The sequence below is a fragment of the Haliotis cracherodii genome, unplaced genomic scaffold (assembly GCF_022045235.1).
Source record: "Haliotis cracherodii isolate W230 unplaced genomic scaffold, xgHalCrac1.p SCAF_17, whole genome shotgun sequence".
NCBI lineage: Eukaryota > Metazoa > Mollusca > Gastropoda > Lepetellida > Haliotidae > Haliotis > Haliotis cracherodii.
The window spans coordinates 7841234-7867604 of NW_027266272.1; the positions used below are offsets into that span (position 1 = coordinate 7841234).

Below are 26371 nucleotides of genomic sequence, written 5' to 3' on the forward strand. Positions count from 1 at the left end.
ATATATTGACATCATCTGGTGGTGGTCTATATATTGACATCATCTGGTGGTGTTCTATATATTGACATCATCTGGTGGTGTTCTATATATTGACATCATCTGGTGGTGTTCTATATATTGACATCATCTGGTGGTGGTCTATATATTGACATCATCTGGTGGTGTTCTATATATTGACATCATCTGGTGGTGTTCTATATATTGACATCATCTGGTGGTGTTCTATATATTGATATCATCTGGTGGTGTTCTATATATTGACCGACTGGGGATGAAGTATTTCTTTGTATCTGTTCTCCTCGCAGTATGGCTGCAGTGCTTGTTACCAAATGTTCTGCACAGTGCAATATGGTGTTTTTTTTCTGTTCAATATTATCTTTCTCTCTTATGAATCATGATTATTATTAATAGTTATACATGTTAATCATTATTTTTATATTGCTGACCAAATATGTGAATGATAGCTGAAGGGAATGACTATTTGAATATCTTGCCAATTGATTTGTTTAAACTAATAGATTAGTTTATTTGGTAGTCATGTAGTTTTGTGTAGGTCAAGAGGAATGACATATGCTTTACATGTGTGTTGCATTGTGCTTATTGCATTGTATTTATTCAAAATATCAAACATAGCAATAAGAACACACAAATGGCCAATAAAACTGAATGATATTTCTTGAATGAAAGCTCTACACCCGGAATTTATTACTTTGCATTTCACCTAACAGTGTTTTATTTCATAGGAAAAGCATTTCAAAGAATGATCCTGATAGTTTACTGTTTATAAATGTATCATGTTACAGTTGCCATGACAACATAATTATGAGATCTTCATCTTTTCTTGTTTCACTTATATCTGCCTTACTGCACATAATTTACTATAATGGTGGTTCATCAGTTAATTCCACGTAACCTGCAAGATAGCTCCACTGTGACATCATCTGACTATAATGCAATGCTTCATTCCACTAAAATACAGTGAAACCTCGTTATTCCAGACCCTACCAGTTCGGAAACCTCGACTTTCAGACGATCGTCAAGGGAACATCAATCTGTATATATATCAACATTACTTAGATTCCTTAATCTGGATAATTTCGCTAAGAAAGGTACTGGATTAACGAGGTTTGACTGTACAATGAATGTAAAACTGGACATATTGGATATATCCACTGTATGTTTTCAGTATGTCTACTCACACTGATTTTCCTATCGCACATCAAATATTATTCACAATTCAAACAATTTGCATATGGTCAAGACGTTAAATTCTAAAACCTTCAAAAAACTCATCCAAGTCATGTGATGCCTAGATCTTAACGTCACATGTACTTGGTGACAGTTGATATTAACAGAGCATTTAGAAGATTCATACCATAGTCCAATACTCATTTCCACTGCTTGGGTCAAAATGGAGACACCATTGTATATCTGTGTATCAAAGATTAATTGGTTGCAAAACTATCAAAGACACCCGTATCTTTTGCTTGTAATACAAAACTCAAAAGAAGTTAAAGATCACCTGACTAACTATAGTCATATAAAAAAAATGGGTGTGCTTTAACTTCTTTTGTGTAATATTAATATTAATATATAATTTATATATAATGAAACATCCACCATTGTGAGTCTATGGACAAAGTATGATTGTCATATGAGGTGGCTTTGATGATCGGGTTAGGTTCATTGCATGCCATCGTACCCCAACTGCATGGATCAGTGGATTGTCTGGTCCAGACACAATAACTTACAAGCCTCCGTCAAATGGCTGGAATTTTGAAGAGTGCTTGATTCACCTAACCTTATAGAATTATCCCATATTCTTAGCCTCAACTTGAACAACTTCTTCATACTTGTATATGACTCATTCATTCTACAGGACTTGGCTTCATAAATATGGACAAAATCTTGTGGCTTTTTCCTCTCTGCTGGGGTCTTGGAAAGTGAGAGATTTGTGCAGGTGTGTGTGGGTTATCTCCCCTTGTTGGTGCTATGGAGACAACATGGTGGCGGCCTGCCTATCAGTTATGGTTATTTGTATATATTGTTCCTGCACAGCAGTTATTGAATTATTTTCTGGGTGTTTGCTATGTGATACGAACCCTTCAAGAGGTGCATGATTCAGAGTATTGTATATATGGGAACATGATGATAAAACTTACCAATAAACCATAATCAATATTTCCATGTGTTTTGTTCTTGAGCAGAATCGGCAATCAATGCTTACAATATAGAAATGAGACATAAAAGAAACAAATGGTCGAACAGATTTATTACGTTCCACTTTCTGTGGTACAAACAAGCATATTGTGGACAGGAATTCACGTTCTTTTAGAGACCAGATGCTTTTGGAGTGAGTGAGGTTTTAGCATCATTACAGCCTGTCACCACAAGGCTACATCACTGCATCATGCTTTTGGACCTTTTAGTAGTTGATCATATACACTAGGAAAGATAAAAAAAAAATTCTGTTTTTAATTTTTTTTCACATAAATGATGATATACTGTTAACAGGCTTTCAAAATCAAGTATACTACCCAAAAGAAATATAGAACACCCGAGTTTTGCATCTGGCTATAGTTAATCTGCCATGGCTGTGGGTACTGCAACACAAAGTCTTCCAGTAGTGAGTGTTCCTTAACTTGTTTTGAGTAGTATAAATCTATTAAGAACACAAGTTTAGTCGACAAAGATATAATTGTCACACCAACATACATGTGACCAGAAGATCGGTTCTGTCCTGATGTCCGTACCAGCATCACTACCGACTAGTCTGGCCAGTCAGATCATGTGTAAGCAAGACCTGTTGTGTCCTGATGTCCGTACCGGCATAACTACCGACTTGTCTGGCCAGTCAGATCATGTGTCAGCAAGACCTGTTCTGTCCTGATGTCCGTACTGGCATAACTACCGACTAGTCTGGCCAGTCAGATTATGTGTCAGCAAGACCTGTTGTGTCCTGATGTCCGTACCGGCATAACTACCGACTAGTCTGGCCAGTCAGATTATGTGTCAGCAAGACATTATGATTATTTCTTAATGTCACAATTGCATGCTTTCAGGAGCTCCCATCTACTGAACTCTCCATGTCTGGTTCATCTGTCTTGTCTTCTTTTAGAATCTGCAACAACCAGTCCATCAGTGCAATGCCTTACATGACCACTGGCAGGTACATGTAGGTATTGTTACCACTGTCATGGCAAAACGTAGGGTAGTCATTCTGAATAATTTGGCAACAGCATCTGCACGGATCCAATCATCTTGGGTGGCTGACTGGAGAGGTTCGGGTCGTGCTATTTATCAACTGCAGCCATTTTGACCACTGGAACCTGTTTTGGGTCTGTGTCTTCAGATCCTATGCCTCGGGCAATATCCTCACCTTGATTGACGTGTCTTGCTGAAACAGGGACAATGAATCAATCTAAAATCAGATAACTTCTTTCATAGGCATTTAGAAGTTGGAGTACTAAGTAAGGATAAGAATTTATGGATGAACAACTTCTTTATTACAATTATGAGAGACGTTTCGGTGTAGGTTCTAACACCGTTATCAAGCAAGTGACACTTGCTTGATAACGGTGTTAGAACCTACACCGAAATGTGACACTTGCTTCATAACGGTGTTAGAACCTACACTGAAATGTGACACTTGCTTAATAATGGTGTTAGAACCTACACCGAAATGTTGCTCATAATTGTAATAAAGAACTAATTGTACTAAAATCAGATCTAAGTTCTCGCTAGCACTAAACAAAGTTCTGAGGACATCCCATTCAGGTCGCATAAGAACGACCGTTCATCCGACTAATCAGAGCGTCTCTTACCAGATCAGGACATGACTGTTAGGATGAGCTTTGTAATCATGCAACCTAGAAAAGATTAAAACAGGGTGACAGTCTGTATGGCTGATGATGTCAATCTTGTGTCAATCTCTTGTTTCAATATTGTTACAAACATTTGAAACGGAGGAGACTTTCCATCTCCAGTGGGAAGCTCTGCCATAGAATCTCAGCCATCGATAAGATATTACAGAATTTCCTCTTCAGTTTTCAAATTTTGAATCAATATCTTTCAAAGTGCTGTCTGGAACAGAAGTTGGCTGTTTGAAACTAGTGCTGCAGAGCTAGAGAAAGCTGCTTCTGATTGGCTATTATTTACTTCTTGCTACAGTCATTTCATTGATCGGTCAAAGTTTGCGTAATGTCGTTCTGACAAGGGATGCCTTCATATCTTTGTGTAGCAGTAGGGAGAACTAAGTTCTGACTAAAATGATATGGATGATGTTATGTAACATTGTTACATTTTGTTAAGGAATGACCATTTAATATTTGCGTGGGTTATGGTGCTGTGATTTTATTTCAAATGCTGTTTCCAGATTACAATTTTATTCTCTGAATGGAGGAACCATTTTTGTGTCAAACCAACAACACTTTTTTTTAAAGAAATCCAGTGTTAATTTAACTAAGGCAAAATTATACTTTCTCAGGGAATTCTTTCTTTCTCTCTTTCTCACTCAGTCCCTCTTCCATATTATCAAATGGTCTAAAAAAACCTGCTCAGCAGATTAGAGGCCATCTAAAAACTTGCTCTTCATTGTGAATCACATACAATGAAATGGTGGTCAGATATCAGCACGCACAAATGACAGGAACATTGAGGCTGCCCTGGGAATTGCCTGATTTACATAGAGATTACGACACGAGAGTCTTGTCACTAAGGGTGAAACGATACACCGATATTCCGATGCATCGCGATACTTGACCCACGATACGATATACGATAAACGTGGGCCCATTTATCGATACGCCACGATACGGAACGCAACTCTCAAGTACAGCGTTTCCTCGCTATTGTGCCTTTCAATAAACCGCAAACTTGGTTATAGCGCGCGGTAACGCATGGCTCCCCAAAACATACTTACATTTTTAATAAGCTCAGGTTTTAAACCGACAGATGTTTTTCCCCATCTCATTAAACATTATCAGCTGATCCCCGCAAGCACATAACAATGGAAATACAAGTCAGCAAATCCGAACTGAAGTACGCAATTCAATACCATTATTATACTATCTTGTTATTAAAACGTGTTCATTATATATCTGGACTTGTGTTTGTAGTATATTTTATTAATTTTACTCAAAATTTCATTTAATATTGTTTTCATTAAGTTAGGTGAAATCGTGTGTGAAGAGATACAGCAACCACGGTCAGATTACCGCTTTTGACGCATTGAAACGAAATTTATTTGCTAGAGAATGGATACATATATGAAAAAATGCCCTACTTTGACTCGTCAATCGTCATATTTGTGGCAATTTGGCTAATATATGTCAACATAACGTTTTCGCAATCGAAATACATGTAGCACGGGAAGTCCCTAGGATGACTGGTCAAATTGTTCCATACGTAAAAATATCCTGCAACAGCAATCACCAGTTCCAAAATGCTACACTTGTGGTGCTTATAATTTTAAATATATATATAGTAAAAGCTGCAACTAAGGTAACACGATATTGAATATATTATTCCTGATAAAACAAAAAAATCAGATACAATTTCTTCGACCATTGCATCAAAATTCTTTGACGTTGTATCACTGGTGGAGCACATTAATTATTTTCTGGTGTTTGAACTTTGAATTGTTTTTAAGGAAAGTTAGAGAAAGTTCCACTTTGAAGCTGAACAACTTCAGTAATCTTGTTATTATAAAATAATTTTGACTGTTCCAAAATCATGAAAGGTTCAAACTTGACATGCTTTAAGTCTTGTTTTTTTTTTATCATTGCGTATCGAGATACGTATCGTATCGTGACCAGAATATCGAGATGCGTATCGTATCGTGACCTTCCTGTATCGTTGCAGCCCTACTTGTCACATACCATATATCATACCAGTTGTGGGCATGAGTTAATGAACACCCTAGCTCAAGATCAGACTACAGTCTCTACCAAAGAAAATCCTAATGAGTGAGTGAGTATGGTTTTATGCCGCTTTTAGCAATATTCCAGCAATATCACGGCAGGGGACACCAGAAATGGGCTTCACACATTGTACCCATGTCGCGCATCGAACCCGGGTTTTCAGCATGACAAGCAAACACTTTAACCACTACGCTACCCGACCGCCCCTAAAATCCTAATGACAAATTTTGATTGAAATAAATACCTTCATGCTGATGAATGACATCAAATGCTCACTTGCTTCACTTGATGCTTGGAGAGTTAGTACACAACTGAAAGGAAAGAAATATATTCTCATAATGCAGTTGTATAAATTAATCTCTTTACATGGTTAAGCAAGTTACTTGCCCAATATTTCAACCTCCCCTACCTACATTGTATGCAACATAACATCTACAAGTAACACTGACATCTGTCGAGTTTGCAAAGAATGAAGTCATGCATTGAGAATTAACATCTTTCAGGCCTTGTCCAACAAAGCGATCTTGTCCTACAGAAGATGTCTACGTTGATAAACTGTTCAGTTCTTGTAATTTAGTTTAATCATATCTTTACTTAACAAAAAAAAGTTAGCGATCATGAATATTTTTGGGGGCATTTTTTTTGTAGTGAGGTCTACATATATTTCATAAAAAATATCTCTAAAAATATCCATGATCCCTAACTTTTTTGTTCAGTATATATATTGCAGTCTCTTCACTATACCACCATACTCACACCTAAACAATAACAAATGAACACTAAACGTCTGTAACATACAACAAGAGATCAAAGCAGTCACTTACTCCGACTTCTGCATCACAACAAAGTAAGCATGTTTCATGATTAGTTCGTGAGTTCCAAATTAACGTCACATCGGCAATATTTCAGCCATATCGCTCATGATTAAAACATAACATTCAGTATCATACAAATAACTCTCCTTAATTCTTATCGCGCATCATAACTCAATTTTGCTAAGGATATGTGCCGCTCATCACTAAATATACTATTCAAAAAAGTCAAGTGTCACCCATTTCTTTCATTTTACCATAATTAATCTGTCATGGCATGACAGATTAACTACAGTATTATGAAAGGATTGGGGATCCTTAATTTCTTTAAAGTAGTTTATGTCCTCTATAAATCCTGATCTGACAAACATGAGGTCACTCCGTATGTCACAATCAATGTCAAGCGTGTCCTCAATGAGGTCGTCGTGTTCTACGACTATCGTAAGCTGTTGTCAAGACGTAGGAATAATAAGGACACTTAATTTCTTTAAGGAATAGGGGGCACGGGTGGCCCAGTCGTCTAAAGCACCGCGATTCGCTGTGCCAAAGCTGCGTCCCTTGGGCATGCCAGAAACCTATGATTGTGGGTTCAAATCCTTGTTCATCCCGATTATCTTTCTAGGTTTGTCAGCACCATACCCGTGCTCGTGGGTTTCACCGAAGTGGTAAACATCTGAGAAATGCATCAGTTCGGGCTTTCCTCCCATATTAAACTGACAAGCCACGATATAACTGGAATACTGTTAAAAGCGGCATTATACCCAACTCACTCGCTCACTCTTTAAGAAATGCTCAGTTTACAACCCAAGAAAAGTAGGCACAAAAATTGCCATGATTGCCAGACATATCTGATGTTAGAATCACTGAAGATCATAAAAATAGCATCATATTTCCAGCATGAAGTTCCAAGTATGTTTCATTCAATGCTTCAGCTAATTCTGACTGATCTAACATTAATTGATTGGTTATCCTTAGCAAAGATTGAGTAACATGACTGATCTCCTAGTCATCACACAGTATCAATACATCAAGTTTTCCATTATTTCACATGTCACATTTTTCTTGCGAAGAGAGAAATCATCCGACAATACAATGCTGACGTCACAGAACATATTGTTTCTAAAATATAGTTAAGTTATTTGAAGTTTGTACATTTTGCCTATTAAATATCACATTGCTAATCAGCTAATATAATATATAATCAACTTCTGAATGTGTCGCATTGGGACTTTTTGCACATCTGAATTATGCATGTTAATCTAATTAATATAAACAGGGAATAATATTTTGCGAAAATGAATGCATGTCTTTGGTCCTATTGCAGAGGAATTTCAGTTACTGATCATGAAAATAAGGTACAAAGTATCAGAAGGCTACCAAAAGATATAAATATATAGTTAAAGGGATGTCTTCCAAAACTCAGTGTCAGCAGAAAGACGAAGTGTCTTGCTACAGCAAGCAACAATCCACTGTCACTTGCTCACAATTTCTCTCCCCAACAAGAAAATTCCCTGAGTGAAACAACACATGGACTACCCGTGAAGCAGTCAGTTACTCGGTCGTCCTCCGTGTTGTCCTGCTGCTGATGTCAGTTGCTCCTTGTCCTCGCTGTCAGTAACACCGTCGTCAACATCTTCTCGCGTTACACGTACTTCTATATCTATACGATTTAACAGGTACTTTCTGCTGATGGTAGCATAAAGTCAATACATGTTTTCAACATGCTGACTTTAAGAGGAACTACATTTTCTTCACTGGAACACTAATGACTATGATGACATTTGACTTGTCTTCAAACCTATGTCTACATTCCTAGATTTATCAAGGCAAACTGATAAACTAACAGCTAATGTCTTACACTTACACAGTGCCATTTAAAGGACATTTATCCCAAGAGGAAATTTGACTGTGATTTGTGAACCAGTACTATTGTACAGCGACTGGTTCAGTGATCTTTCCTGTGGGACAGTTCTATTGTACAACTACTGGTCCAGTGATCTGTGGGACAGTACTATGGTACAGCTACTGGTCCAGTAATCTGTGGGACAGTTCTAGTGTACAACTACTGGTCCAGTGATCTGTGGGACAGTACTATTGTACAACTACTGGTCCAGTAATCTGTGGGACAGTACTATTGTACAACTACTGGTCCAGTAATCTGTGGGACAGTTCTATTATACAGCTATTCGTCCAGTGATCTTTCCAATGGGACAGTACTATTGTACAACTACTGGTCTACTGATCTGTGGGACAGTTCTATTGTACAGCTACTGGTCCAGTGATCTGTGGGACAGTACTATTGTACAGCTACTGGTCCAGTGATCTGTGGGATAGTTCTATTGTACAACTACTGGTCCACTGATCTGTGGGACAGTTCTATTGTACAACTACTGGTCCAGTGATCTGTGGGACAGTACTATTGTACAACTACTGGTCCAGTGATCTGTGGGACAGTTCTATTGTACAGCTACTGGTCCAGTGATCTGTGGGACAGTTCTATTGTACAGCTATTAGTCCAGTGATCTTTACTGTGGGACAGTACTATTGTACAGCTACTGGTCCAGTGATTTGTGGTACAGTACTATTGTACAGCTACTGGTCCAGTGATATGTGGGATAGTTCTATTGTACAACTACTGGTCCACTGATCTGTGGGACAGTACTATTGTACAGCTACTGGTCCAGTGATCTGTGGGACAGTTCTATTGTACAACTACTGGTCCAGTAATCTGTGGGACAGTTCTAGTGTACAACTACTGGTCCAGTAATCTGTGGGACAGTTCTATTATACAGCTACTGGTCCAGTGATCTGTGGGACAGTACTATTGTACAGCTACTGGTCCAGTGATCTGTGGGACAGTTCTATTGTACAGCTACTGGTCCAGTGACCTGTGGGACAGTACTATAGTACAGCTACTGGTTCAGTGATCTGTGGGACAGTACTATTATACAGCTACTGGTCCAGTGATTTCTGGGACAGTTCTATTGTACAGCTACTGGTCCAGTGATCTGTGGGACAGTTCTATTGTACAGCTACTGGTCCAGTGACCTGTGGGACAGTTCTATTGTACAACTACTGGTCCAGCGATTTTTACTGTGAGACAGTTCTATTGTACAGCTACTGGTCCAGTGATCTTTACTGTGGGACAGTTCTATTATACAGCTACTGGTCCAGTGACCTTTGGGACAGTTCTATTATACAGATACTGGTCCAGTGACCTTTGGGACAGTTCTATTATACAGATACTGGTCCAGTGACCTTTGGGACAGTTCTATTGTACAGCTACCGGTCCAGTGATCTTTACTGTGGGACAGTTCTATTATACAGCTACTGGTCCAGTGATCTTTACTGTGGGACAAGGCCCCGTTTCACAAAGCCACCATTACGCTACGACTGTCAAATGTCTGTTAAAGATAATAACATACAGTCACAGTGGTACAGCGGTACACAAGTTGTCTGTGCTGGTGATTTATTCTGCCCTGTAATATCCAAGAGATTTTGTACTGTGATATGGACAGAGGGAGACAAGCATGTGGTACTAGGGACCTATTCTGCCATGGGCTCTCCAACTGTTGTAAATCTGTTAAAGTCTACATGACAGTCGTAGCGGTACAATCGGTTGTGAAATGGAGCCCTGCACTACCATACAGCTGGTGACCCACTGATCTTTACTGAGGGACAGTATCACTCTACAGCTAATGTCTTTTACCCAAAGATCTTACACTGTCCTGGCAACACACGTCAAGAAAGGTCAGCCATATTCCAGCTATATGACGGTGGTCTGTAAATAATCGAGTCTGGACCAGACAATCCAGTGATTGATATCATGAGCATCAATCCACGCAATTGGGATATGATGACATGCATCAACCAAGTCAGCAAGCCTGACCACCCAATCCCGTTAGTCGCCTCTTATGACAAGCATTGTCCCGTCAAGAAAGGAGTCAAGTTAAGATGTCACTGAAGCAGTCAGATTCTTTATCACATTTATTATCTCTTTAGAAAGGATTTTACATGACAATAGTTTAACATGCGACAACACTATGCCAAGTATGCATGATAAGATGACTTCTACATTAAGACAAACTGGACAAAGGGCGAGGTGTGCGGCTCTAAAACTCATGTATTGATAAACAATAAAAGCAATGAGGCATTAAGTGAGACAGAAAATAGCTGTTAGTACCTCCAGCCCCAAAACAACATTCCTACACAGAACAATTAACACCATAATGAAAAACAATGATTTATGAATAAAAGTATATGTCAACACTGTTCTTGTTGTAAATCCCTTTGCTTCTAGGACACAACCAGAGCAATCCTGGTGGGACAATGAGAACTTAGACTTCCAAAAACTCATTATTTGTTGTGATCATGTCCACCTGACGTAATAGGTTTAGCTGTCAAATGGGTAGAAAATTACAAATATGTTCAACATGTTCAATGTCTGAGCTGTTATTAACCTACAACTCAGGGTGAAAACAACCAAAATAACGTTTGAACAAGAACGGGTTCACAGATGTTAAACAGTCAACCAAACACGTGAATGTCACAACTATTGACAAAGGTGATCTCGGGCTATTTGTCGAAAATGTTCACAGTTATCAGGTCAGTACTGTGATTGGTCAATTGTTTTCCGTTTTCACTGTCAAGTGTTCTGTGATTGGTCGACTTCTCAAAGTCACAGGCGCATGTCTGTTCGTTGGTGACGTCCGTTTCAAGGTCAGTCAACTGTTAAGAAATTGACATGGTATTAACATTGACATACTTGTTCACAGATCATGAAAATGGCCACTGCAAGGCTGAAGAAAAACATTATTTTCACGTACCAGGTAATCAGAGAAAGCAGCCAGCATTAAAGCAGTTTTACTTATTTCTAAAATTTGACATCCATGTAGGATATTAGGCGCGAAATAGCGCCACAAAAAATTTAGAAGTCACTACATGTGATCCAATTGTTGTAATTTCCTTAGCCTTATCATTAGATTTTCATCCCATCTCGCATGGTCAGAGCCGTCTGAACCTGGCTACCAGTGCAGTTGCTTTCTTGTGGACATTCAGCACCAGACCTGCACGCATGGGCATTAATATAAGAGGTGATTGTCTACGGCCTGCGTCAGTGTGGGTTTCAAGTTTTAACCTGTGAAGCTGACCCGTTGTGTCAAGATGTAAATGAATTAAAAACACCACATACAAGCTGGGAAATCTATTCTACCTCGGGATCTCCATGGGATTCACTTAGCATCACACTTCCTCAATAGAGGGACATTTTCAGAACTGGGACCTTTTCAGTTTTGGGATCTCCATTGGATTCATTTTGCATCACACTTCCTCAATAGAGGGACATTTTCAGTAGTGGGGACCTTTTCAGTCTCTGGATCTCCATGGGATTCACTTTGCATTCACTTCCTCGACAGAGTGACATTTTCAGTACTGGGGACCTATTGTACCTCGGGATCTCCATAGGATTCACTTTGCACTACACTTCCTCGACAGCTGGACACACATTTTCAGTACTGGGAACCTATTCTGCCCTGTAATATATATGTGACTGCCATTATGGTATGTAGCCTGGACCAAGGGAGACAAGCATGTGATATGGGACCTATACTACCCTGGGACCTATACTACCCTGGGACCTATTCTACCCCGTGACCTTATGGGATTCAACATGACCTGACTGGCGGAAAAAGTCCCCCTAACAGATATCTCACAACACTTTAAACAATAGTGGTTGAAACCAGATCCCACAATTCCATTCAATAGTTCTAATAATTTTATCCCAATCCAATCAATAAGCAGTGTAGTTTTCAAATATCTAACTATGTCAAGAGGAGTGAGTGAGTGATGACAGCTAAATGCTCATGAGAAATGTCCCAGCTATTCACAGAGAGACCTATGAAGATAGATGAAAATCTAATGACCTCCTCCCACTGGCCGACAGATCAACAAGGCAAACACTGCTAGTGAGGCTCGGGACTGGGAGACAGGGAGTGAGGGAACCTGCCACCAATGTCCTCACACTAGTTACCAGTCATCATCACCAAGAAAACATGTTAGGAAAGTTCAATAGAAAATCCTTTCAGACACACAAAAGAAGATTTTAATTATTGTTTTGTTGAAGACATGAACTTGAAAGACAAAGATCAAAGTGTCTGTGGTAATTGTTAAGTCACACGTCAAGGCTAGACATTGCTCCCAGGGATTCAAAAATGCTTGTAAATATCATTGTTGACCGTCATCAAAGTTTTGCCAGTACAAACATGCCAACAGCTGTAATAACCTACATCCATATTTCTCAAATGCACATTTTGTATTTACCCTGAAAACCAGCAATTTCAACGAAAGTTTCTGTCAATTTTACCCTCTAACTGTTTGATTGGCATTCTAGACGTAGGCGAGTTTGTATCTTAATTTTAGCCCCCATTCAGCATTAACTATCAGTGAGTGTGTGAGTTTGACTTTACGCCGCTTTCAGCAATATTCCAGCAATATCACAGCAGGGACACCGGAAATGGCCTTCACACATTGTACCCATGTCGGGAATCGAACCCGAGTCTTCAGCGTGACAAGTGAACACTTTAACCACTAGGCTAACTATCAGTAGAGGAAGCATGTACAGTGTGCAACTTTAGTATGTGTGGCCCATTAGTTCAAAGCCAGGTCTAGTAAACTGTCTTTTAGTTTCGTAAACTAAGCTAATGAAAGTCAATACATCAATGGGATAATCTACCGGCAAAACAATGTCAAGTGACAAATTCCGGGTTTAAGACTCAAAGATTGATGGCACAGAGAGCATCTAACATCATCAAGGACTTTTGAACCCCTGCTGCAATAACCCAGAATGATAGTATCCCTCCAGACTCGCAATAACCCATCCCTCTCACCTTGCAACACGCCCACATCAGTATCTGGCTTTCTTCGCTGGCCCCTCCCCTGCTCCCTCGTTCTTGGGGGGCTCGGCCTCTAGCACCTTGAGCCTCTGTCCAGTGAGGTGCTGACCGTGCAGCACCTGGATAGCCTTCATAGCGGCCTCCTTGCTGCCAAACTTGGCGTAACCATAGTTACGTCCTGATAGAGATACACAGTTTACATTGGTATGGTATAGACAACAACTGTAGCATGGAGCAGCATTCAGATGCACAAATATTACAAGTGAGAGAAATTTATAAAAACTTTTTGTAGCAATAGTTTTGCAAGGTCTCAAACGTCTGTGACAATCTAATGAGTGATTGAGTATGTTTTTTGGCGCTTTTAGCAATAATCCAACAATATCTTGGCGGGGGATACCAGAAATGGGCTTCACAAATTGTACACATGTCAGGCTTCACAAATTGTACCCATGTCGAACCCGGGTCGAACCCGGGTCTTCGGCGTGATGAGCGGACAGTGTGCGTGGCTCATCACACAAATGAGCACAACATTCAGTCCAGTGTTTGAATTCAGCACCCGCCTGTAGATAGATCCATAGATCGTAGGCCCATAGTATGAGGGTGATATATGGTTCCTAATGTACAGCCTCTTAACATACTTCACAACTTACACATTAATTTCTATAGCTAGCACAATCACTCCCTGTCGATATTTTACATAACCACTCTACACTTCAAGCTAGTTTCTGTGTAGTTTGAAGGATTGCACTAGCATACGTTCTAAGAACATGCAGGGCCGAGGTCATCATAAAGCAACATGTGGCGATACATGGAAGGCGTCACATCTCAACAAAAACAATAACAATCAACCGAAGATATTTTGCAGAAAGGCTGCAGCTTCTAAAGTCTGTGGTTCCTGATAGCGTCCTGGCAATTTGAATTGTTGAGCAAGTGATTACCACTTGAATTAGTCATGAGTGAGTGAGTATGGTTTACGCCACTTTTAGCAATATTCCAGCAATATCAGAGCGGAGGACACCAGGAATGGGCTTCACATATTGTACCCACATCGGGAATCGAACCCGCGTCTTTAGCGTGACGAGCAAACGCTTTAACCACTAGGCTACCCGAACGCCCCGAATTAGTCATGAAGAAACAGTGCAAGCTAAGGACTGGTACATAACAAAATCATTTTTTGAAAACTGAAAGAGACCACCTACCTGCCAGCAAGTAAACATCAATCAGATTGCCAAATCTGCAGAAGGCATCTCGCAGAATCTTCTCAGATACAGACGAGGGCTGACATACGATGAACAGCCTCTGTGCTACGGGCGTGTCTTCTGGTTGGAGGGGTTTGGGAGGGGGAAGGGCGATGTTGCAGTACCCCACCCTCTCCATGGAGCTCTCGGCATTGAGGACCTGGTGTGGGTTGATCCCGGCCTTCTCCAGCAACATGGCCGCCTACAATAGTCAGTGTTACCATGGTAACATTATGCTCACATGATATAGTACCAATACACAGATGTTATGCAGCACTGGTCGTACAAAACAACCTTAGCGCTACGACTGTGGTCAGTCTATGTGAAGGTATGAGAGTTACCATCACCTTAGCGCTAAGATCGCTTTGTACAACAGCACCCTTGCATATAAAATTATCAGTTTTCAAGGGTAAGATCCACAGACCAGAGTGAGTGAGTGAGTGAGTGAGTGAGTGAGTAATGAGTGAGGTGAGGTGAAATTGGGTTTAACATCGCGTCCAAGATGAGGAGTGAGTGAGTGAGTGAGTGAGTGAGTGAGTGAGTGAGTGAGTTGGGTTTATCGCCACTTGTAACAGCATTCCAGTCATGTAATGGAGTGTCAGGTTGTTGGAGGAAAGCCTGAAATGATGCAGGTCTCCAACGTTTACCACTTTGGTGGAACCCACGAGAACAGGTGTGGTGCTGACAGACATGGAAACCTCATCAGGGCGAACCAGGTTTTGAACACACTATCATGGGTTTCTGTCGTGTGCAAGGAATGCAACTCTACACAGGAAAATGCAGTGCCTAACGACTGGGTCTCTCATGCCCCAAGAGCAAATACTGGTAGATCTTTACTACTGCCATATGTGTTGTGTGTCGAGTCATATCTCTCATGTCGTAGGTAGTCTAATACTGACCTGATGTCGGACATCGGGGCCATCTCTTGACCTTGACCTAAAGGAACAGAAACGAATATGAGGAGAATGTTTTGGAGGACAAATCGTGTTTCACTGATACAACACCAACAGGGAGGGATTGTTATTAGCCGGTATGTTTGGTAACTTGGTATTTTTATCATACCTGTATCAACGTTTTTCTTGTCAACTGACTCACCCTGAAAAACTGTTTCCTGGGGATCCCCCTCCATCAGCAAAGGACACTCGGAGCTGACTGCCAATAGGGTACTCGAAGCCGTCCAGCTTGTCCCGGGCGTAGGATGCACACTGGGGGTTGGAGTAGCGTGCATACCCAATACCTGCAACACAGGGATATATAGTACCGTACAGTACCTGCGACACTGGGATATTTAGTAGTGTACAGTATCTGCAACAGAGATGTATAGTACTGTACACTATCTGCAACACAGGGATATATGGTATGGTTTTGTACCATGTACCTGCAACACTGGGATATATAGTACCGTACAGTACCTGTGACACAGGGATACATAATACTGTACAATGCCTCCAACACAGGTGATATATAGTACTGTGCAACACCTGCAACACAGGATATATGGATGTATTCAATACGTCTACATTTGAAATGTTTTACCTGTTGCAAAAAGTTATAGTAATCAAAACCAGGGAGGCTCCCAAAATATCGCAATTTGCAGAACAACGATTGCCCTACCTGTTGACTCATTGAAGTCACAGTACTCCAGTCCGGGGACAAGGCTGAAGAGCACGGACAGGTAGCGCTGGGGCAGACCTATCGCAGCAACGATCTGCAGCTTGACGCACGGTGATGAGATGGGGTAGTTGTCCAGGATGTCAAGCGGACCCATCTGATTTGGCGTCATCGTGACTGCGGAGGAAAGATTCTGTCTAAGCTAGTCCATTTTGGCATGTTTGGTGGGAGTACCAATATCAAAGCACCGGGTAATTGGCATCCCACATTTAACCCTAGGCAGAGTCTAAATTGGGCACTATTAAATATGGTTCGAGATGGGTGGCACTTGGAACATAATACAAACAGTTATTTCAAATAATTCTTCACATCCTAACATCTGCGCAATACAGTGAAATTTTCATGTTCAAGTCTGCAGATTAAGAATATCTAATTGTAATTTCATGCTTAGATGTTTCAATCAATTAGTCAATAAAAGATGTTATATCCTAAAAACTGGGCAATGAGAGAACTAAATTACACTAATATTATACCAAATTTAGACTAGTAACAAAGTTCCCGAGGTCATTTACTGACATAATATGCAACTCCACCCAAAGGGAAAAGCCCATCTACTCACAGTCTCGTCCTCCAAGAGGTCCACCAAGACCACCACCGAGACCACCTCCAAGACCACCGCCAACACCACCTCCAAGACCACCGCCTAGACCACCGCCTAGACCTCCGCCTAGACCGCCTAGACCACCCATACCGCCGCCATGCCCGCCTCCATGCCCACCTCCATGACCGCCGCCATGACCTCCGCCGTGCCCACCATGATCTCGATGGTCACGATGGCCTCCACCACCGCCATGTCGGTTGTAGCTGCCGCCACCATAGTCATCATCGTACGACCTCTTCGACCCTGCCATAAGAAAAAATACATGTGAAAACTACTTTTATCGTTCCACCATGGTGATCATTGTAAGGCTCTATTAACCCAGAAATACAACAAACAGTTCTAAGAAGTCTTACTTCATATATATATCATGCCACATTGTGGCTATCAGAGAGTGGGTGAATAGTGCCACAGCAAGCAATGTTTCAGCTATATCACAGCAGTCTGCATATAATCAAATCTGCACCAGACAAATCATATCATGGCACAAGCATCAAGATCCGCATCATCAGGGTACATGGACAAGCATCAAGATCCACATCATCAGGGTATATAGACAAGCATCAAGATCCACATCATCAGGGTACATGATCAAGCACTGAGATCCACATCATCAGGGTATATAGACAAGCATCAAGATCCACATCATCAGGGTATATAGACAAGCATCAAGATCCACATCATCAGGGTACATGATCAAGCATCAAGATCCACATCATCAGGGTATATAGACAAGCATCAAGATCCACATCATCAGGGTACATGAACAAGCATCAAGATCCACATCATCAGGGTACATGAACAAGCATCAAGATCCACATCATCAGGGTATATAGACAAGCATCAAGATCCACATCATCAGGGTATATAGACAAGCATCAAGATCCACATCAACAGGGTATATAGACAAGCATCAAGATCCACATCATCAGGGTATATGGACAAGCATCAAGATCCACATCATCAGGGTACATGAACAAGCATCAAGATCCACATCATTTGGATACATGAACAAACATCAAGATCCATGTAATAACGGTACATGAACAAGCATCAAGATCCATGTAATAACGGTACATGAACAAGCATCAAGATCCACATCATCAGGGTACATGGACAAGCATCAAGATCTGACTTTAATGTGATTGGCCAGCAGATATATGACATATGAAAGGCAGGTGGCTACATTGTCCATACATGAGTTTGTTCATTGTTTAAACAACCCACTCAGCAATATTCCAGCTGTATGACTGTGACCTGTATATCATCCAGTCTGGACCAGAAAATCCAGTCACTGATTTAATGAGCACCAGGGTATGTTGAAGTCAATGAGCCTGATTACTGGATCCACACAGTAGCCTATAATTCCAGGCACAGGTTGTAGGAGACCAACTCTAACACGGAATCCCCACGGGGCTTCTTCAAGCATGCTGATACCATATTTTTTGAGTATAGTTTAAAAAAAAAACAGCTGGGTAGAAAAGGGGTGTTCATAATACACGCCATAATGAGTTTTGAAGTTTCTTTCCCCAAACGCAAAGTCATTACCATGAGCATGTAACACCGGCAATAGGTCAACAAATCCATACTGAAGTACGCAAATCAATCGCATAATTACACTGTCTGGTTATAAAAAGTGTTCACTGCATATCTGGACTAACGTTTGTAACTTATTTCATTAATTTTATTCAAAATTCCTTTTAATATTGTTAAAATTAATTTAGGCGAAATCGTGTGTGAAGCAATTGGAAAATCGCACAACTCACTATTATTAACCACAACCACGGTCAGATTACAGCTATTGATGCCTTGAAACAAACTTCAGTTGACAGTGAATAAATACATATATCATAAATGCCATACTTCCACTCGTTAAAAAGTGATATTTGTTGTAGTTTGATGATTCTATGTCAACATGTAGTCCTCGCGATAACGTGCGCGGGAACCTCGATGGTGACTGGTCAGATTGTTCCATGAAAAAAAAAAATAACTAGCAAAAGCGATCAGCTATGCTGACGGTTATCATTATTTGGAATATATTCAGTAAAAGCCGCAACTAAAATAACAAGATACTGGAATCTTAATCCCTGGATGTAAAACAATGCCTAGCAGAAAAAAAATACAATTTAAACGGTAAATCAACATGTCTGGTGATATTTTATCTCAAATTTCAAATTTGTACCGACCAAGTTTCTTATCACCCGTTCGCTTACAGGAATTCGCTAAAGGGGTACGATGTAATTTTTTTTCTGTGCATAAGAAATTTGTTTTCCAAAATACTGAATCCACTAGAGGGGGGTGCGCATAACAGTTGGGTACACACATTACTCAAGAAAATACGGTATTTGACACAAGCAATGCAAGTGTTTGTGATAACCCACCTCTGTTCTGGTCATAGTAGAATTCTGGGTCGTCCATCTCTCGGACGCCTTTGGGGCGGGGAGGTTCTGCAAACATTGCCTTGTAACCTACACATGAAAATGTTCAAAATGAGTTTTGTTTGTTTGCTGTTTAACGCCAATCATGCCAACATTCAAATATGCTAAATTACACAATGACAAATTCAGAAATTGCAAAAAATTCTAATCTTAATCAAATTCCCATTTTTATAATGTTAAACATATACCCATAACATACACAATGGGTAAATTGACCACAATAGACACATACCCTATCTGGAACATGCTACAAGCATGCTTACATGTGATAAATAGAGTGCAACTGCAACCTGTATTATCATTATAATAATCATTATCATTCTCAGTCATATTATGATAAAGTAAGAATCTTCTGATTGGCATTTGAAAATGTGGGCCCACTTCCACAAAGCAATCTTAGCACTACGACTATTGTAAGCCTATGTTAAAGTATGGGAGTTACAATCATCTTCGCGCTAAGATCGCTTTGTGCACGTGGGCCCTGGACTGTGCCTTCTGTACTGTGTATGTGTCATGGGAATTATCTCCCTTTGGATATGTAAAAAGATGTGGGAGAATAACTCAGTTATTCTTAATTATGTTTAAAGAAATGCAAGTTAATTATCAGTGATGAGGGTGTAACCCAGGTCTTACTCTTGTCACATTCCTCGAAGGCCTTGGCTGCATGATAGGGACGGAAATACTTGACATAGCCAAAACCTTTACTTTCACCGCCCTTGTTCCGGAGAACATTCACATAGTCAATGTCTCCATATTGCTGAAACAAAACAGGAAAGTTTACAATCTGAGTGAGTGAGTGAGTGAGTGAGTGAGTGAGTGAGTGAGTGAGTGAGTGAGTCATAACCACAGCACTTGCAATATATACTTGTAATATAGCAGTTTGGACAAGTGGTCAAACGTGTGATCACACAGAGGTATGATGTCACACTATCAGACAGGTTACGATGTCAAGCATGTCAGCATTGCATTCAATGCAATAATGTTAAACTAAGGCCTCTCTCTACCATTTATCTACATATTGGTCCTGTTATTAGTGAACTGCAAGTCACCTCCGCCATAAGTTATAACTACAATGACTTGAATTGGGAAATGTTTAATTCCTATTTGGGAATTTGTAATGACATTTGCTGCATACAAGGACCTAACATGGCCTCTGATTAGATCCAGATAATTCCCTGGATCCGCATCACTGTGGTATGATGACACTCAATCAACAAGGACACATTTTGCAATGGTAACCTATTCTGCCCCAGAATCCCAACAGGGAGACAAGCATGATGTAATGGGGACCTATTCTGCCCCAGTATCCCAACAGGAAGACAAGCATGACGTAATGGGGACCTATTCTGCCCCAGAATCCCAACAGGAAGACAAGCATGACGTAATGGGGACCTATTCTGCCCAGAATCCCAACAGGAAGACAAGCATGACGTAATGGGGACCTATTCTGCCCCAGAATCCAAACAGGAAGACAAGCATGACGTAACGGGGACCTATTCTGCCCCAGAATCCCAACAGGGAGACAAGTATGACGTAATGGGGACCTATTCTGTACCAGAATCCCAACAGGGTGACCCGCATGGCGTAATGGGGACCTATTCTGCACCAGAATCCCAACAGGGAGACAAGTATGACGTAATGGGGACCTATTCTGCTCCAGAATCCCAACAGGAAGACAAGCATGACGTAATGGGGACCTATTCTGCCCCAGAATCCCAACAGGGAGACAAGTATGACGTAATGGGGACCTATTCTGCACCAAAATCCCAACAGGGAGACCCGCATGGCGTAATGGGGACCTATTCTACCAGGGAGACAAGTGTTGGGTTTGAGGGATCCATCCTACTCAGGAATCCCCAACTCTCCCTCCTACATCATGATGTGACCAAGTGTATGCAACCCTGCCAACTCACGCTGAACTCTGTCCGCAGGTCATCTTCTTTGAAGGATTTTGGAATAACAACAAATAATCGAAGAATTCTCTCCTCCTCTTTGGGGTCGCGAATAGATCCTTCTCTTTTACTATTTGCAATGACAACCTGAAAGATAAGAAAACAAAGTAAACATCTTGAAAACTGGACATATTATGACATAGGTAACTAGAACATTGAAAACATCTCGAGCTCACAAAGAAACCTACAGCAAAGAGATGCAAATATCTCGTTGCAGCACCTTGAACTGGTGGGCCATCAATAGCATCTGAGTCCTTCAGACAAGATTCCCTAAGAAAAACTGCATAACTTATTAGCTTGACTATGTAACAACAATCATAAGATATGTTCTTCCTTATAGCTTTATTTATCAATTATGAAAGATAGTAAGTATGGTAAGTAAAGTGAGTGAGTGGGTCAGTTGGGTTACTCAGGGTTAGAAACTAACAGTTTTTATCCTCTAGTCCTTATAATGATAACATATAGCAAAACCCTTAAAATGGGCCAATTCCTACTAGTCCTTAGGATACCTTTACTAATGGGTAGTTTGGTAAGGACTACAGGACTAGTGCCAATTTCTAACGCTGGTTACTATTGCTTTGAACAGTATTTTATGTTCTATCACTGCATGTCAGTTTGACAAGGGAGGAAAGCCCGAAGTGATCCAAACCACTTTGATGAAACCCACAAGCACCTAGAAACAGAATCAGGGCGAACTAGGATACAAACCGACGACCATAGGTTTCTGGCGTTCCCAAGGGATGCAACTCTGAACAGCATATTGCTGCACTTAAGACGACTGGGTCACCATTGCCACCTGGGCCCCGTTCCACAAAGGGATCTTAGCACTACAATTGTAGTAAGTCAGTGTTAAAGAATGGGAGTTACGATCGACTTAGCGCTAAAATCACATTGTGGAACGGGGCCCTGGTAAGTAAAGACAATATTTTGTATTTCCTACCTTGAGTGGTCGAGGCTGCCCCTCTATGTTTCTTCCATTCATCTCCTCCATCGCCAAGGCTGCTTCCGAAGTACGACTGAATGTGATGTAGGCAATTCCTGCAGACAAGAGTGAGTGAGTATGGTTTTACGCCGCTTTTAGCAATATTCCAGCAATATCACGGCGGGGGACACCAGAAATGGGCTTCACACATTGTACCCATGTCGGGAATCAAACCCGGACGATCGAACGCTTTAACCACTAGGCTACCCGACCGTCCCTTGCAGATAAGAAAAACATTACCGGTACTCCTTTACTTCTAGTTCTAGTAATAATGCATAATTTTTATAAAAAGGTGAAACCATGATAAACATTGCCTTGGAGGCTGACGAGAGTTTTATACAGAGTACTTGTTAACCACTGTTAACTACCTTTTATGTTCATAAAACCAATAAGAATTTGACGAGGTATATTTGGTATTAAAGGTCATGGAATGTCCGGTTATCTAAGATATTTGTGATCCTAACTAAAGTAACTGAACCTGACCACCCGATCCATTTGGTCACCTCATACGATCAGCATAGGTTGCAGAGCTCCAGATAAGCTGCGTATCTGCGTAAAATACGCATCAGAAATGCAGATATACGCAGTAAATAAAATCCAAGTGTATCAAATACATAACGAATATTACAGGAAGGCTACAAAAATAAAACTTGTTCGTATCATCAAAATATTGTGAAGTAACCCTGCATATTCGATTAGCGAATCAGCAAATTATGAAATCATAAACGGGCATTCCGTCAACCTTGCCAAACTCCACGATGACAGTTACATCATAATCATTTGCCATCACACTTTCTTGTGGAAGTATCGTGGTATTTTTGAGTCCTATAAAGCTCTCTAACCCACATGACACCAGTTTGCAGGGACTAGATAAATAGTGTTGTTAAATATTTTACTTAAATACCCACATGTGTAAAAACTAGTGGGTAACAGAAATTTGAATACCCAGATAGAATTACTAATACCCAATGATTTTAAAATGCATGGGTAAAATACCCACAACACCGAAATCTTATCTGGAGCTCTGGGTTGGTAGGGACCAATTCTAACCCGGAATTCCCACAGACACAATGGAAAGGAAATACTTGTGTGAAGTTAAAAAACTAAAAGTTGTGAAAACATAATTTGAAAACTACAAGTATTGTGTATGCCTACAATGTTGGTACATACCCAAAGGTTCCACTGGATATTACAACCAAAGAATTCCCAAGGTATCCAATTTATGCTCTAGTGGCCCCAGTTGTTTTTTTTGACGTTTTCCCAATGTAAGGGTAAATTGACGTTTTGGTGTTTTTGTCAATGTATATAATAAAACTACACTATATTTTATCTCATTTTTATGAGATTGCAAATCTGATAACAAACATGACAAAAGCTCACAATTGGAATACCTACAGGGGTTCCTTTTACGCATCATTAGTTTTTACAATGATATATTATGACCATTTGATGATTTCGTGATAGCACAGTACATATGTAAACAGGATAAGATATGGTCTTATTTTTGGATATTTAACATAAAAGAGAGGGGTGTTGTTCTTCTTACACCATGTTTAGGTATTCTAACTTTGAAATGCAAACAGTGAAGCTAAACTTTTCCACATATCAAAGTCATCATGGTCATATCATGCATATGGCACAAATATAAACATAAAATCTCCATACCCTCATCAAAATCACATTACACTTGTAAATTTGGAGGACTTTAGAACATGTTAACATTAGTGAAATTCATATTAAAAGTCTGTTTCCATATCATCTGACTCATAATTACTAAATTAGACTGACATCATATTAAGGCAAGTCAAAACTATCATTATTATTAGTTTGTTGTTTAACGCCTCACTCAGCAATATTACACCTTTATGACGGAGATCTGTAAATAATGGAGTCTGGACCAGACATTCCAGATATTGTCATCATGAGCATCAATCTACACAATCGGTATACGATGACATGCATCAACCAAGTCAGCGAGCCTGACCATCCAATCCCGTTAGTCGCCTCTTACGACAAGCATAGTTGCCTTTTATGGGAAGCATGGGTTGCTGAAGACCTATTCTACTCCAGATCTTCACGGAACGCAAGTCAATACATCTAGGTACTTAGTGAGTGAATCATGTTCCGGGGTGTGAAACCACACAGAGTGAGTGACTTCTAGTTCTAAGGAAAATAAAAGTGTAATCGTAACATTTTAACGCATGCTGGACAGATTACATTTTCACTCAAGCTACCGACATAGAAGGTGTACACACCTTCAGCATGTTCAGAATATCAATTTGTGAAGAGATACAAACATCACACTTTTTGATAATTATGTGTGATACTTTGTGTAGCCAGGTCCACTTTATAGTCACAACACACATCACTTGAATTCAATGTCTGTTTTTTTAGTAGAATTACTTATAAGAATTTGTGAATTACAGGGTTAGATAAGGGCGGCAGTTCACTAGCCTGCCTCTGACAAGAAGACTTGGAATATCTTGAGGCAGAAAGTAATTCAAGCGGCGTGCTTGGTGAGGGATGTTTTATCAAAAAAAACTCGGCCAGGCAATAACAACCGAAATGTGAATCTTAGTTTGTGGGAAACGGAATAAGGAAAATATGATGAAAACTTAGATTCCACTTGCTCACACAGTCAACCTTGCCTGCAACATATCATAACCAATGTTTCATGAGATTTACCAGATAATGATTTGCAGCAGCATTAACTTACATGCTAAGCTGGTAGTGAACCATTAAATATATAATTTTACTGCAATGCATGTACCAGTACTTTAATTAGAAAGGAAATCTGTCAAATACACTTAACAATATTAAAATATTCAAGTATCTGTACGATAACATAACAGCCAACATGTTCCATAATGAAAACTAAGCATTAACATGATTAAAGCTTCTTGAAGTCTTCTTCTTTATGGGTCCTGGTTTCAGTGAAATAAGTCAACACATTAGCTCCAACTATATTAACCAGGTTAACCATGATAATGTTAATGAAATAGGAACATATAAATTTCAATTTGGGATTTTTTTAATGTACATTTGATGTAGACTTAGGGCCAAAACAGGCCTAGATAAATCCCTGTCTTCTCCACTTTCATTATCCAACATCTATACTGGCTGATACAACAAGGATACAATCATGACAATAGAACCTTGGGAACAAGGTGTTATAAAGATGTCCACGATATTCTGTAAATTGCAATTGCACTGACGAAGGTAGGAAAGTATTTTTAAGAACGTTAAGAAGGCGTGAATAGTAGAAAATTTGTAGCTGCCATTGGATATCAAATAGTGAAAGTGAAGCACTAGGCCTGCATGATCATGACGATATCGCAGCTATTTCTTACGATCGATGCCGATACAATGAACCCATTCTTTCTGCAATTCGTCTTCAAATTCTAGTGCAAGGAAGAACGCAGAAAAAACCATATGACTTCTAAATGACACATTCATAGATATGGAAACTGAGAAAATGTTTATTTCCAGGGAATTATCATTTTAGCATAAAGATTTATCTTCTATTAATGGTTTGACGGAGTTATCTGCCCTTTGTCGTGGTCTCATGCGAAGTGTTTTCTGCAGTTTCATACCTTTTTCTTCATTTGTGCGCCTATCTTTCACGATCCAAAGGTCCTTGATAGTTCCATATGTAGCAAAAGTTTTCTTAAGCATTTCATCTGTGGCGCCTTTGCCACACATGATAAACAAACGCGTATTTGGTGCATCTTCGTGGTTGTACGCCATCTTGGACATTTAGTGGCTTGAGTAATGTGTAACGGTAATTACCAATAACAAAATATCTGGAAGGTTTAGATAATAAAGCACAATACCGTAGTCTATAAAGCGTTATTATTTTTATTCGAAGA

The 26371-nt window shown here is 40.1% G+C and overlaps 1 protein-coding gene across 5 annotated transcripts; it reads right to left on the minus strand.

The window, feature by feature from the left end:
- Nucleotides 1-2264: 2264 nt before the first annotated feature.
- Nucleotides 2265-26258, minus strand: LOC139464869 (RNA-binding protein 45-like). Of its 5 annotated transcripts, XR_011653129.1 has the most exons (15): nucleotides 26096-26258; nucleotides 22461-22558; nucleotides 21482-21607; nucleotides 20202-20325; nucleotides 19512-19598; nucleotides 17092-17376; nucleotides 16476-16649; nucleotides 15957-16098; nucleotides 15761-15797; nucleotides 14823-15063; nucleotides 13618-13801; nucleotides 6166-6232; nucleotides 3825-3869; nucleotides 3380-3397; nucleotides 2265-2445 (listed from the first exon to the last, which is right to left on the minus strand). XR_011653129.1 is itself a non-coding variant. In XM_071246428.1 (12 exons), the coding sequence occupies exons 1-11, from the start codon at nucleotides 26256-26258 to the stop codon at nucleotides 13635-13637; spliced, it is 1644 nt and encodes a 547-aa protein (XP_071102529.1). In that variant the 3' UTR covers nucleotides 10695-11461; nucleotides 13618-13634. The 5 variants fall into 5 exon arrangements, 1 of the variants encoding a protein (XP_071102529.1); XR_011653128.1 differs by lacking the exon at nucleotides 2265-2445 and having other exon boundaries at nucleotides 2885-3397; XR_011653130.1 differs by lacking the exons at nucleotides 2265-2445; nucleotides 3825-3869 and having other exon boundaries at nucleotides 2885-3393.
- Between the last annotated feature and the right edge of the window lie 113 nt (nucleotides 26259-26371).

What these genes read in the sequence shown, in the direction of transcription:
- LOC139464869 (XM_071246428.1), bottom strand. Translation starts at nt 26,258, where the DNA reads ATGTCCAAGATGGCGTACAACCACGAAGATGCACCAAATACGCGTTTG. An exon ending in CTACTATGACCAGAACAGAG is followed by an intron (nt 17,377 to 19,511) that starts GTGGGTTATCAC and finishes TTCTTATGGCAG; the next exon opens with GGTCGAAGAGGTCGTACGAT. An exon ending in GCCCCGATGTCCGACATCAG is followed by an intron (nt 15,064 to 15,760) that starts GTCAGTATTAGA and finishes TGACTATTGTAG; the next exon opens with GCGGCCATGTTGCTGGAGAA.